Source organism: Thalassophryne amazonica, chromosome 21 (genome assembly GCF_902500255.1).
Source record: "Thalassophryne amazonica chromosome 21, fThaAma1.1, whole genome shotgun sequence".
Taxonomy (NCBI): domain Eukaryota; kingdom Metazoa; phylum Chordata; class Actinopteri; order Batrachoidiformes; family Batrachoididae; genus Thalassophryne; species Thalassophryne amazonica.
The window spans coordinates 15,906,751-15,920,950 of record NC_047123.1 but is presented as its reverse complement, the minus strand read 5'-3'; the positions used below and the strand labels follow the sequence as shown (position 1 = coordinate 15,920,950).

The following is a 14,200-nucleotide window of genomic DNA, read 5'->3' as shown; positions in this document are numbered from 1 at the left end:
CAGCGATGAAAACATAAACAGACAACCTGAGACATATAGAAAAATAATAGATAATGAATTGACAACACATGTACAAAAAGTGCATGAACTGCAAGGTCTAACATGTACAAACAGACAATCAAATCACAGAAGAATAACTAAAACGTGGGACCACCGAGAACAGTAAAACAGACTCGAAACCTAATATGAAGATGACTAATAAGACAACAGAAGGAGCAGCGCAGCATAACTCAGAGAACAAGAACGCCTAACCAGATAATGGGGGTGGGTCCCATAGACATAGACAAGCTGTCAACTGGCTTACATTGTTTATTTCTTTGCCACAGAAAATATTTTATTCAGGACGGGTGAAACAAAGCAGAAAGAATAGGCACAGGTCTGCTGTGATAGAACCATTGATGGGAATCGACTTCCTGCGTGCACACCAAATGGGTGTGTCACTGCCTTTGGCTGTCCTGATGTCTGTTGCTGTTTGATTGTGCAGGTGCTAGCGATCATTGTGCACGGAGGGGCTGAGGGCATGCTGACTGAAGCCACTCACACATGACCAAACAATGTAGCTGACAATGGTCACAATGGTCCATCCCTCAATTTAGCTTATTACCCTGCTTATTTCCGAGCTAAGAATGGTTCTTACAGCTTAAACATTTTGAAGCCAGTGATTGTATGCGCAGTCCCATTGTGAAAAGCCTGTGGCGCACATGATGGTAGAAAAAGTGTCTCAAAATAACAACAGGACGTAATGGGGTGTTAAATGCAGTGTGTGATTAAGACATCTGTTGGGCATTATCCTTGGAATGAGAATCAAAGCCTGCATGGGAACATGCTGAGGAACCTACAAACAAATGTCTACACCTCTATAACCAGTGGATATTCTCTATGATCTAATCTATATTTTGCAAAGAGTCGTCGTTTTTGTGGATTAAACTTGACCATAATGTACTTTAATCTGTAGGTTGACATTGAAAATTCAGCTGTGCTTAGAGGTGTAACAACATCTCTAAGGTAGAAAATTGAAACTGCGTTGTGATTTCATCGCATCATCACTCAAATACTTTTGTGTTAAAGTCCACTATTGCAAGTGTTAACCATGATATTTTTTGTCTTTTTGTAGACATCCTACACGCACTGCTGGTCTGCTGTTTGTGGGAAACCATAGCCCGCCCTTTGCAGAAATCAAGGTAAGGAAAAAAATGTAGTTTTCCAACTTTTCCTTTGCATGACAAGCTTTTTAGTTTGTTGAAATGTTGCAATCAAATGTACAATACTAAGAATAAATTCAAAAACACACAAAACATATGCATTTTTCCCCATCTATTATTGTGGGACATGTAAATTGTTAAGTATCAAACACAGTCACCTGGTGCTAAGAATTGTATAGCACAACATAAATATCACTTGTAGTTTGCACCTGATACAGTTGTGGTTTTCATCCCCAGTGCCTATGCCTTTAAAATTGCAAATAGAATTGGGCTTTTCTATGCTCCTTAAGGTGTGTTGGGCAAAAAAGGAGCAGGGCTGCAACTGCACGAACACACTGCTTCGCCTTAAATACACGATAAGTCTATTTCAGATGATCAGCGTGCAATCTTTTTCTGTTAAATGGCTATTTTACACAGTGTGCCGCTGTAGAAAGTTGTAGCTTCTTCTCCTACATTGATTAGCTCATTGCACTGACTGTGTGCATGCGCCATGTCGTCTTCTCCATTTGTTTGTTTTGTTTTTTTTTGTGTGTGTGGGAGCATCACATACAGGCCTGGTGTATATACTACAGTGTTAAACGAAGCCTTGAGGCAAAGAATTTGCCTCTAGCATTTTTTTTTGTAATCAAATAATTTGAGTGACTTGATTAATCATTTCAGCCCTAAAACATAGGTATAATCAGTAATAGGGCTGATTCATTGGTATTATGTGGAAGCAGAAAGTGGTTGTACCATAGACCAGGAAAGTGCACAGTATATTGTGGTATGTAAAACGTGACATACTCAGACACTCAGCCATGTCTTCATTATGCAAGTTATCCCTGCATGAGCCATTAACTCACCAGAAACCCTCTCACTTAAGTTCACTTTGTGGCTCGTAAAGGGAATGGCAGATGACACTTTTATTGGTTTAGTTCATATGTTGCCCAAAACTCTCCCATGACTAATTTAGAGAATATATTCAAATGCTTTCTGTCCTGTGACTACAATTAAAAGGTTAAACAGCAAGGTGCAGTTGGATACAACCCAAATCCACTTGGACAATGTGTTTTAGATCTATATAACTATCATGTCAATTGAAATGGTTTGTTTAAATGCCTTTCCAAAAGATTATGTGTTTTGCATGCTTGTGATCCAAAATTAAGCAGAATTTGCTTGTAGGTGTCATTGTAGATGTAATCGCAAGCGTGAACAAGGAAATGTTGGATGACATCATGTCACAAATCATAATGGATAAATGATATATGACTGGATATAAGGGGGGTGGTGGCCAAGGGGTTCATGCACTTGGTTTCAGTGCGGAAGGTTCCCATTTCGAATCCCGCCCCTACCACATTTCTCCATGTAATGTGGAGTTGCGTCAGGAAGGGCATCCGGCGTAAAATTTGTGACAATTCAACATGCAGATCCACCTTGGATTTGCTGTGGCGACCCCGAGTACAAAACAAGGGAGCAGCCGAAGGGATTTGCTTTACTTTTTACTGGATATAAGCAGTGGTGGGCACAGCTAACCAAAAAATTAGCTTCAATAACCATTAATCAGATAACTGAAAAGTTATCTTTTATGCTAAAAAAAAATTATCTTTATTACAGATAACCGATAAATATTAGTATTGATTTGGACGCGGCCACATCAGATTACACTGTCGGCTTCTGATAAACCAGTTTCAGTTTAAGCGCCGCAGGGGCTGCTGGATAAATTCAAGGATCACAAACACATGAAAAATGAATAAATAAAAAAAATAAAGCCCCAAACACTGTTGCCATCTTTCAAAAGCAGTAAAACACAGTATTAGAAGTCACAGTTTATCTCAGTATTAGATACACCGTCATTTACAAACTAAAAAGCTGCTGCTTTTTTCACACACTTTAAACCCTGCAGTTTAAACAACCAAAATACATCCACTAATGCATTGATTGGCAGAGTAAAATAAATTCTTACCTGTTAGTGTCAGTGGGATTCATCTGAATAAATAATCCACATAAAGCGTCCTCTTTTTTTAATCCAAAACAGTGTCTAAATGTGAAGAAAAGTCCCTCCCTCTGTACACACAGCTGTGCCATGAGAGCTCCTCTCCCCCACCGAGTCTTGGTGATTAAATTACAGCCACAAAGAAATAAAATAATGTTAAAATTAGTCTGTAATTAGTCTGTAAGCCAGGTTCGGGGGGGGTGTCCTTTCATGATTATAAAACTGTGCTACGGTTATACATTTTAATGTGAGGGGTCATGAAGCTGAAGGTAGTACAACAACAGTCAAAAGTTCATCTCTGCACAGTTCCACCAATCATAGCCACAGAAGCCTGTAACTTCACAGTTGTCATGGATGTCTCGGTGGCTTCCCTCACTCATCTCCTCAGTCACCCAATTTTTTTGCATCTCCAGGAAGATTTCTTAACAATTGATGTAAATAAAATAAGACATATTCAGGGACTTGGAAATGTTTGTGTATCTAGCCCCTAACCTATCCAAAGAAAACTGTAAAAGTGATGATTTGTATCAACATTAATCCTTATATTTAGTTTGTCCAATTACTTAGAGGATATTTTATGCAAATGGCTGTAATTCCTAATTCTAATCCAATTACACTTTTTCCACAAATCTGATTGGTTAATCATGTAAGATTTCAGACAATAAAATATCACGTAAATGGTGGCAAATATATTAAAACCATTTCACATTTAATGTGTTACTCCGCACCCTGTCCGAGCACATTGGTACGCAGATGTCAATAATGGCGCTGTCAGCTGAGAGCGAGAGGTTGCCACCGCCATTAAACAAGAAGAAGAAGAAGAAAAAAACAACTGGCGGAGCAACGACACCGAAATGGATTAATTTAAACTACCATATGAAAGTAGTAATGTGGATTCTGCTAACAGAATTTCTACTTTGGCATGAAGATGCTGTTGCCACAGTAAGCTTTGACGAGCCAACCACACCCTTTGTCTGCATAACATTTTTACCAAACTATACGAGGTCTGTTAGAAAACTAGCCGACCATTTTATTTTTTTAAAAAACTATATGGATTTGAATCATGTGCGCTTGCATCAGCCAAGCTTGAACCTTCGTGCGCATGCGTGAGTTTTTCACGCCTGTCGGTTGTGTCATTCACCTGTGGGCAGGCTTTGAGTGAGGACTGGTCCACCCCCTCGTCGGATTTTCATTGTCAGGGAAATGGCTGAGCGATTGGAGCAGCGCTGAATCAAATTTTTCCAGAAACTGTGAGAGACAGCCAGGTGGAAACCATTCGGAAGATTCAGACAGCTTTCGATGAGGATACTCTGGGCGTCACACAAATTAAGGAGCATTACAACCGGATTAAAGACGGCCCACAGCGACGGAGGGCGCGCCGCACTCTGAGCGGCCATCGACAGGCTGAAACGACCAGATCATTTCCAGAGTGAACGCTGTGTTGATCCGGGACGTCGTCTGACTACCAGAGAAATTGTGGAAGAGGTGGACATCAGCACTTTTGCGGCACATTCCACTGTTACAGGAGATTTTGTAATGAAAGACGTGCAGAGGAATTTGCGCATCGGGACGGAGCCGCAATGGCACACAACAAAAAGCACGTCCATGTTGGAAGTCTCACAGGACAAGTTGTGACATGCCCAGCTGTTACACAATTTCTCGGATACTCACTCGACTGAAAAGCCACCAAAAGCCGTCTGAATCTTCCGAATGGTTTCCAACATGGACGTGCTTTTTGTTGTGCGCCATTGCGGCTCCGTCCCAACGCGTGAATTCCTCCACACGGCTTTCATTACAAAATCTCCTGTAACAGTGAAATGTGCCGCAAAAGTGCTGATGTCCACCTCTCCCACAGGCGAATGACGCAACCGACAGGCATGAAAAAACTCATGCATGTGCACGAAGGTTGAAGCTTGGCTGATGCAAGCGCACATGATTCAAATCCATATAGTTTTTTAAAAAAATAAAAAGGTCAGATAGTTTTCTAACAGATCTCGTATTATTATGAAGATTAAGATGTAGCCTTCAGTGGTGGACACGGATCCGTGGAAATGTTGGTGCAAATCATCAGACACAACAGGGTTATTCCCTAAATGGTTACTGCAATATTTCTGATAAAACCATTTAATTAAAGCTAAGGGCCACTACACACAGAGTACAAATAAATACAAATCAGGGTGAATCACAGCGAAACAGCTTGTATGAGCGAACCACGAAAACATTGAGCTGACGTTGGGAGGGACACGTGGTCGGGCAGGCGTGAACACAGTGCGAGCAGCTGGAGCATGTGTTACCACATTGCATAGCTACTGTGGAAAAAAACAATAAAAACAAATGCCGCCCACGAGATTCGAACCTGCAATTTACAAAAGCTCTGATTGCCAACCAGAAACTTTACCACTGTGCTACCATCGCTCTCCTATAAAAGGTTTGTAAAATGCCTGAAATCAACAAAGAGCTAAACGTATTTTAAAAAAACACACACACAATAAAACACACACCACATTTTATTGAATCTCTCTTATCGAGCGGGCAATGCAAGTATAAACCATCTGTTCCTCTGTTGATGACCCATGGTCACAGTCGTACAGTCATGAAATGACATGAATGAAGCAGTGAACTCTTATCATGTCCACATCTGCTGGCCCGGTGTGTCCAGCTGGCCTTGCGTGCATGTCCGGCCTGACACCTGTGTCCTGTGGATGGCGTGCTGCAGGACAGACACCGCGTCATGTGGAACAGAGGTCATGTGGGTGACGTGACATTCAGATCGGCCACTGCGTGTTATGATCTGATGATCCGTTTAACCTGCCAGCCTGTTAACATGCGCACCGTGCGTTCGCTCGCTGCAGCCCGTCGCAACAGCAATATATGTTTTTATGTATGTCCACGTGAGGACAGCAAGCAGACACACATGCGTCACAGTGGACAGTTGTTAGGTCATGTGCTTCCAAACACGGTACGTGTTCCCCAGCTGGGACATCCAGAACCAGAGATCTCAACAGCTGTTGCTGTAGGCGGACACGCCCCCTGTCACTTCAGCGCACACACCACCGTGTCACTCTCTGTTATGTGATCATTATTTTTTAGTTACTTGTTATGTAATTGTGTATGTAGGCAGTGTAGTAATATACCTGTCCTGGCTGTGGTCTCTGTTTTTGTAATGTGACACGTGGTGTGCACTGCGCCGATTTTTCACATGCAATTCCTCCTTTGTGCGCTAGTCGGCTTAAATCATGTTATGTGTGAAGGGGCCCTAACAGTCTTCACTACAAGAACAACTTGTTTTATTTCAACTCCACTGTGATGGTGTACAGAGGTAAAATGACACAAAATAAATTGTCACTCTCCATTTACTTATGGCCCTGACAGTGTGTGATATTCTTTTTTTGTGGGATATGTTGTTCTTTCTTTTTTTTTTTTTTTTTTTCTTCTTTTTTTTCAGATTTTTTTTTTTTTTTTTAAATGGAAATAAAGAAAATTAAACAAGAACACCATGTAGCTAGTGTTGGTTGTATTCTGACTAGGGAATATTGACAGGCTTATTAAATGAAATGAAGCAGCATGAGGTAAATTTCAATCAGGCACTTTGCGGAGCATGCTGACTTTTGCCTTAGAAATTTACTCAGTCTCCTACTCTGTTCAGTGTTTGGATGGGCTCTGTATTAAAGGAGACCTGCATTGAAAAAAATGCAGTCAGATTTTTGGAAGAAAAAATGACTTACATTTACACATGAGATCCTTCTGAATGTAGTAAAGTAAATCTGCAAGCCCAGATCTGTCATTCAACGGAGAAATCTTCATTTGAAAATGACAAATTTACAGCTAACATTTAGCCCTCCGCAAATTGTCCCTCTTATCATGGACGCTGCCGAGACGTCATGGACAAGACCCTCTCCCAGCATGCATTGCGCCAATTGTAATTTGTGAATTTACGTCAGTTTGCATCTGCACCTTTTCATATTGTCTTGCGGCACGTTTGGTGAGTACACATTTCTTTTATTTGTGCTTGAAAATTATTTTGGGGGACTTTTTCATACGCCCGTTTGATTGAGTGGTGTCGCAATGAAAATCTACTGTCTTTCGCCTCTGGTACCATCGCGGGATATGGAGGAGAGACCCGCAAAGAATCCCAGTCATTAAAAATATATAAACCTCTCTCAGCGTCCATGGAGCTCTGGGGCTCCGATTGCCGAGACGTGCGGTGCTGTGGATTTTGCCGCAAGAAGTCTGTCCTTGCAGCAACAGATGTACCGGCCACTTCGCATTAAAACAGCGAGCGTAATCTCAGGACTTGTGCCAAGTGTGCTGCAGCTCCATTCAGTAGACAGAGAGGTGATGCCGGCTGCAAAGCAGACACGGGCGGTGTGAGTGGCCCGCGTCAGCGGTTAACAAGCTCATTAACGAGCCCGCAGACTTAATAAGCGCAGCGGAGGCAGAGAGCGGTAGAGGAAGAACAGCGCCCGCTGTCGATGTTGTTGCTGATCTGAGCACACAGATCTGTATCTCACATTCATTGCAGCTTACTTTTGGATGTTGAAACCAGGACGTGTATAAGTAACATTACTAACAGATAAAATCAATTTCAATGCGGGATCGGACTGAAGGCGGGAGCGCATCGTCTTGTCACTGACATCATGGAAATGATACGGCTGTACAAACTGTTTTCACAGAGGGCTAAATTTTAGCTGCAAATTTGTCATTTTTAAACGAAGATTTCTCTGCTGAATTACAAATTTGGGCTTACAGATTTACTTTACTGCATTCACAAGGGTCTTATAAATACATATCAGCTATTTCTTTCTGAAATCTGACCACATTTATTTCAAGGTAGGTCTACTTTAAGAAAGGTTATGGAACCCTGAGATATCTGTTCATTTCTCAGTGAGACAACTGGTTGTCTACCTAGGTTGTTGCAGTCCAGGACCCAAGGCAGTGTCAAGTGTAACACCAGGCTCTGAGATTTGACTTGAGGTTCATTACCACCGCCAACGAAGTTGTTTGTTTGTCTGTCTGTTTATGAACAGCCTGGAGCCCACAATTTTTCATATATCATTATGAACTTTTTACTGAAGATTTATATCCTGATAGGCAAGAACTGATTCAGTTTTCAAGGTCATAGGTCAAAGTCAGTAAAAATCTTGTTAAATTGGAAAAGCTCTATCTTTAACATTGAACGAATATGCAAAAATTCATAACTCTGTCAAAAAAGATCAGATTTCTTTCATATTTCAGAGCATTATTAGCAACTGACAATCTGATCCAGATTACAGATTTTGTGAAAGCCACAGATTTTGTGACCATCTAAATTTAACATTGAAAACCCCATTTAATATATATTTTACATTATATCTTAAATGTGTCCCAATCACTCTCACATTTAAAAGTGGGGTGCAGACTGGCACTCACTATCGCCTGACAAAGTTTGATCCAGATCTGATCTGGATTGCTTATTTTGTGGACATTTGAATTTAATAATGAAACCCATCTGCTGTATATTTTGCATTATATCTCAAACAAATGTGACTCAGTCACTCTCATTTTTCTGTTGTGGATTTACACACACTGCCAAAATTGGACAGAGGTTCAAATTTTATGCTTTTTTCCTATCCTCTAATTATCAGTCCGAAACCAAGTTCCAAAAAACAATGACAAATTGTGCATAGCAAAGATAACCAATGTTCTGTGAAACATTGTCTGATCATTTCTTAATAACATTTACATTTACTCTGATGGACTACCCAGCAGTGGGGAATAAGTTTCATTACACTAGAAGTCTTTCAGAAAGTGCTGTAACTAGGTTTAAGGATATGATTCCTTCTTTATGTTCTCTAATGCCATATACCAACACAGTGCAGCGTAGCTACCTAAACTCTGTAAGTGAGATAGAGTATCTCGTCAGTAGTTTTACATCCTCATTGAAGACAACTTTGGATTCTGTAGCTCCTCTGAAAAAGAGAGCTTTAAATCAGAAGTGCCTGACTCCGTGGTATAACTCACAAACTCGCAGCTTAAAGCAGATAACTCGTAAGTTGGAGAGGAAATGGCGTCTCACTAATTTAGAAGATCTTCACTTAGCCTGGAAAAAGAGTCTGTTGCTCTATAAAAAAGCCCTCCATAAAGCTAGGACATCTTACTACTCATCACTAATTGAAGAAAATAAGAACAACCCCAGGTTTCTTTTCAGCACTGTAGCCAGGCTGACAAAGAGTCAGAGCTCTATTGAGCCGAGTATTCCTTTAACTTTAACTAGTAATGGCTTCATGACTTTCTTTGCTAATAAAATTTTAACTATTAGAGAAAAAAATTACTCATAACCATCCCAAAGACGTATTGTTATCTTTGGCTGCTTTCAGTGATGCCGGTATTTGGTTAGACTCTTTCTCTCTGATTGTTCTGTCTGAGTTATTTTCATTAGTTACTTCATCCAAACCATCAACATGTCTATTAGACCCCATTCCTACCAGGCTGCTCAAGGAAGCCCTACCATTATTTAATGCTTCGATCTTAAATATGATCAATCTATCTTTATTAGTTGGCTATGTACCACAGGCTTTTAAGGTGGCAGTAATTAAACCATTACTTAAAAAGCCATCACTTGGCCCAGCTATCTTAGCTAATTATAGGCCAATCTCCAACCTTCCTTTTCTCTCAAAAATTCTTGAAAGGGTAGTTGTAAAACAGCTAACTGATCATCTGCAGAGGAATGGTCTATTTGAAGAGTTTCAGTCAGGTTTTAGAATTCATCATAGTACAGAAACAGCATTAGTGAAGGTTACAAATGATCTTCTTATGGCCTCAGACAGTGGACTCATCTCTGTGCTTGTTCTGTTAGACCTCAGTGCTGCTTTTGATACTGTTGACCATAAAATTTTATTACAGAGATTAGAGCATGCCATAGGTATTAAAGGCACTGCGCTGCGGTGGTTTGAATCATATTTATCTAATAGATTACAGTTTGTTCATGTAAATGGCGAATCTTCTTCACAGACTAAGGTTAATTATGGAGTTCCACAAGGTTCTGTGCTAGGACCAATTTTATTCACTTTATACATGCTTCCGTTAGGCAGTATTATTAGACGGCATTGCTTAAATTTTCATTGTTACGCAGATGATACCCAGCTTTATCTATCCATGAAGCCAGAGGACACACACCAATTAGCAATTAGCTAAACTGCAGGATTGTCTTACAGACATAAAGACATGGATGACCTCTAATTTCCTGCTTTTAAACTCAGATAAAACTGAAGTTATTGTACTTGGCCCCACAAATCTTAGAAACATGGTGTCTAACCAGATCCTTACTCTGGATGGCATTACCCTGACCTCTAGTAATACTGTGAGAAATCTTGGAGTCATTTTTGATCAGGATATGTCATTCAATGCGCATATTAAACAAATATGTAGGACTGCTTTTTTGCATTTACGCAATATCTCTAAAATTAGAAAGGTCTTGTCTCAGAGTGATGCTGAAAAACTAATTCATGCATTTATTTCCTCTAGGCTGGACTATTGTAATTCATTATTATCAGGTTGTCCTAAAAGTTCCCTGAAAAGCCTTCAGTTAATTCAAAATGCTGCAGCTAGAGTACTAACAGGGACTAGAAGGAGAGAGCATATCTCACCCATATTGGCCTCTCTTCATTGGCTTCCTGTTAATTCTAAAATAGAATTTAAAATTCTTCTTCTTACTTATAAGGTTTTGAATAATCAGGAACCAGCTCCCAATTCAGATCAGGGAGACAGACATCCTCTCTACTTTTAAGATTAGGCTTAAAACTTTCCTTTTTGCTAAAGCTTATAGTTAGGGCTGGATCAGGTGACCCTGAACCATCCCTTGGTTATGCTGCTATAGACTTAGACTGCTGGGGGGGTTCCCATAATGCACTGAGTGTTTCTTTCTCTTTTTGCTCTGTATGCACCACTCTGCATTTAATCATTAGTGATTGATCTCTGCTCCCCTCCACAGCATGTCTTTTCCTGGTTCTCTCCCTCAGCCCCAACCAGTCCCAGCACAAGACTGCCCCTCCCTGAGCCTGGTTCTGCTGGAGGTTTCTTCTTGTTAAAAGGGAGTTTTTCCTTCCCACTGTCGCCAAGTGCTTGCTCACAGGGGGTCGTTTTGACCGTTGGGGTTTGTACGTAATTATTGTATGGCCTTGCCTTACAATATAAAGCGCCTTGGGGCAACTGTTTGTTGTGATTTGGCGCTATATAAATAAAATTGATTGATTGATTGATTGAAAATAATCTGAAAAAGAATAAATTAAAAAAAAAAAAACAGCTGACACACCACAAAAAAACTTCAGTTCACGTGCATGAACTAAATGAATACTCCTGACATTTGATTACATCTAATTTAGTTTATGAAAAGTCACTTCTAACAGTGTCATTGATGTTGATCATTTTTTTCCAGGGTTAAATTTTGTGGAATTGGAAACTAGTGTTGGCGGAGGTTTGTGCTCTGTGAGCGCGGTGCTCTAGTTGACCTTTGCCAGTTTGCAGTGTATCTGGAAAGTATTAACAGGGCTTCAGTTTTCCACATTTTGTTATGTTACAGCCTTATTCCGAAATAGAGTAAATTCCTTTTTCCCCCTCAAAATTCTACTCACAACACCCCCACAATGACGACATGAAAAAAGTATTCACACCCTTTGCTTAATACTTTGTTGATGCACCTTTGACAGCAATTACAGCCTCAAGTCTTCTTGAATATGATGCCGGGAGCTTGGTGGACCTATCTTTGGGCAGTGTTGCCCATTACTCTTTGCAATACCTCTCATGCTCCATCAGGTTGGATGGGGAGCAGCGGTGCGCACACATTTTCAGATCTCTCCTTTGATATCTTGGCTGTGTGCTTTGGGTCATTGTCCTGTTGAAAGATGAACTGTCACCCAGACTGTCGCCCAGTCTGTGGTCAAGAGCGCTCTGAAGCAGGTTTTCATCCAGGATGTCTCTGTACATTGCTGCATTCATCTTTCCCTTAATCCTGACGAGTCTCCCAGTTCCTGCCACTGAAAAATATTCCCACAGCATGATGCTGCCACCACCATACTTCACTCTAGGGATGGTGCCTGGTTTCCTCAAAACATGACACCTGGCAGTCAAGCCAGACCACAGAATTTTGTTTCTCATGGTCTGAGAGTCCTTCATGTGCTTTTTGGCAAACTCCAGGTGGGCTGCCATGTGCTATGTCCTAAGGAGTGCCTTTTGTCTGACCATTCTACCATACAGGCATGATTGGTGGATTGCTTGACAGTCTTTCTGGAAGGTTCTTCTCTCTCCACAGAAGAATGCTGGAGCTCTGACAGAGTGACCGTTAGGTTCTTGGTCACCTCCCTGACTAAGGCCCTTCTCCCCCAATCGCTTAGACGGGTGGCCAGCTCTGACGTGCACTGTCAACTGTGGGACCTTATATGTAAACAGGTGTGTGAATATCTGACTCATGTCCAATCAGCTGAATTTACCCCAGGTGGGCCTGAGCTCAGTTTTGAACTTTGTGGCAAAGGCTGTGAATATTTATGTTCATGTGATTTCATGATGAGGTTTATTCCATCCATCCATCCATTTTCTTCTGCTTTATCCGGAGTCGGGTCGCGGGGGCAGCAGCTCAAGCAAAGCCGCCCAGACCTCCCGATCCACACACACCTCCTCCAGCTCCTCAGGGGGAACCCCAAGGCGTTCCCAAGCCAGCCGAGAGATGTAGTCCCTCCAGCGTGTCCTGGGTCTTCCCCGGGGCCTCCTCCCAGTGGGACGTGCCCGGAACACCTCTCCAGCGAGGCGTCCAGGGGGCATCCAGAAAAGATGCCCGAGCCACCTCAACTGACTCCTTTTGACGTGGAGGAGCAGCGGCTCGACTCCGAGCTCCTCCCGAGTGACCGAGCTCCTCACCCTATCTCTAAGGGAGCGCCCAGCCACCCTGCGGAGGAAACTCATCTCGGCCGCTTGTACTCGCGATCTCGTTCTTTCGGTCATGAGCCAAATCTCATGACCATAGGTGAGGATCAGAACGTAGATCGATCGGTAAATCGAGAGCTTTGCCCCCCTACTCAGCTCTCTCTTCACCACGACGGTCCAATACAGCGACCGCATCACTGCAGATGCTACACCGATCCGTCTATAGATCTCACGCTCCATCCGTCCCTCACTCGTGAACAAGACCCCGAGATACTTAAACTCCTCCACTTAAGGCAAGGACACTCCACCGACCTGAAGAGGGCAAAGCACCTTTTTCCGGTCGAGAACCATGGCCTCGGATTTGGAGGTGGTGATTTTCATCGCGGACGCTTCACACTCGGCTGCAAACCGCTCCAGTGCACGCTGAAGGTCCTGATTTGACGAAGCCAACAGAACCACATCGTCCGCAAACAGCAGAGACGAGATTCTGTGGTTCCCAAACCAGACCCCCTCTACACCCTGGCTGCACCTAGAAATTCTGTCCATAAAAATAATGAACAGAACCGGTGACAAAGGGCAGCCCTGGCGGAGGCCAACGTGCACTGGAAACAAGTTTGACTTACTACCGGCAATGCGAACCAAGCTCCTGCTGTGGTCGTACAGGGACCACAGGGATAGCCCTTAGCAAAGGACCCCGGACCCCGTACTCCCGGAGCACTCCCCACAGGGTGCGCCGAGGGACACGGTCGAATGCCTTCTCCAGATCCACAAAACACATGTGGACTGGTTGGGCAAACTCCCATGAATCCTCGAGCACCCGACAGCGCGTGTATAGCTGGTCCAGTGTGCCGCGACCAGGATGAAAACCACACTGCTCCTCCTGAATCCGAGGTTCGACCATCGGTCGAATTCTCCTCTCCAGTACTCTGGAATAGACCTTACCGGGGAGGCTGAGGAGTGTGATCCCCCTATAGTTGGAACACACCCTCCGGTCCCCCTTCTTAAACAGAGGGACCACCACCCCGGTCTGCCAATCCAGAGGCACTGTCCCCAGTCGCCACGCGATGTTGCAGAGGCGTGTCAGCCAAGACAGCTCCACAACATCCAGAGACTTAAGGTACTCAGGACGGAT

At 42.6% G+C, this 14,200-nt stretch overlaps 1 protein-coding gene across 1 annotated transcript in view; it reads left to right on the top strand.

The window, feature by feature from the left end:
• The window catches only part of rngtt (RNA guanylyltransferase and 5'-phosphatase), a 358,809-nt gene that overhangs the window by 304,856 nt on the left and 39,753 nt on the right, over positions 1-14,200 (top strand). The window contains exon 14 of the mRNA XM_034162020.1: positions 1,115-1,181. Coding sequence (XP_034017911.1) covers positions 1,115-1,181 — 67 coding nt within the window. The remainder of the gene's footprint in view (positions 1-1,114; positions 1,182-14,200) is intronic.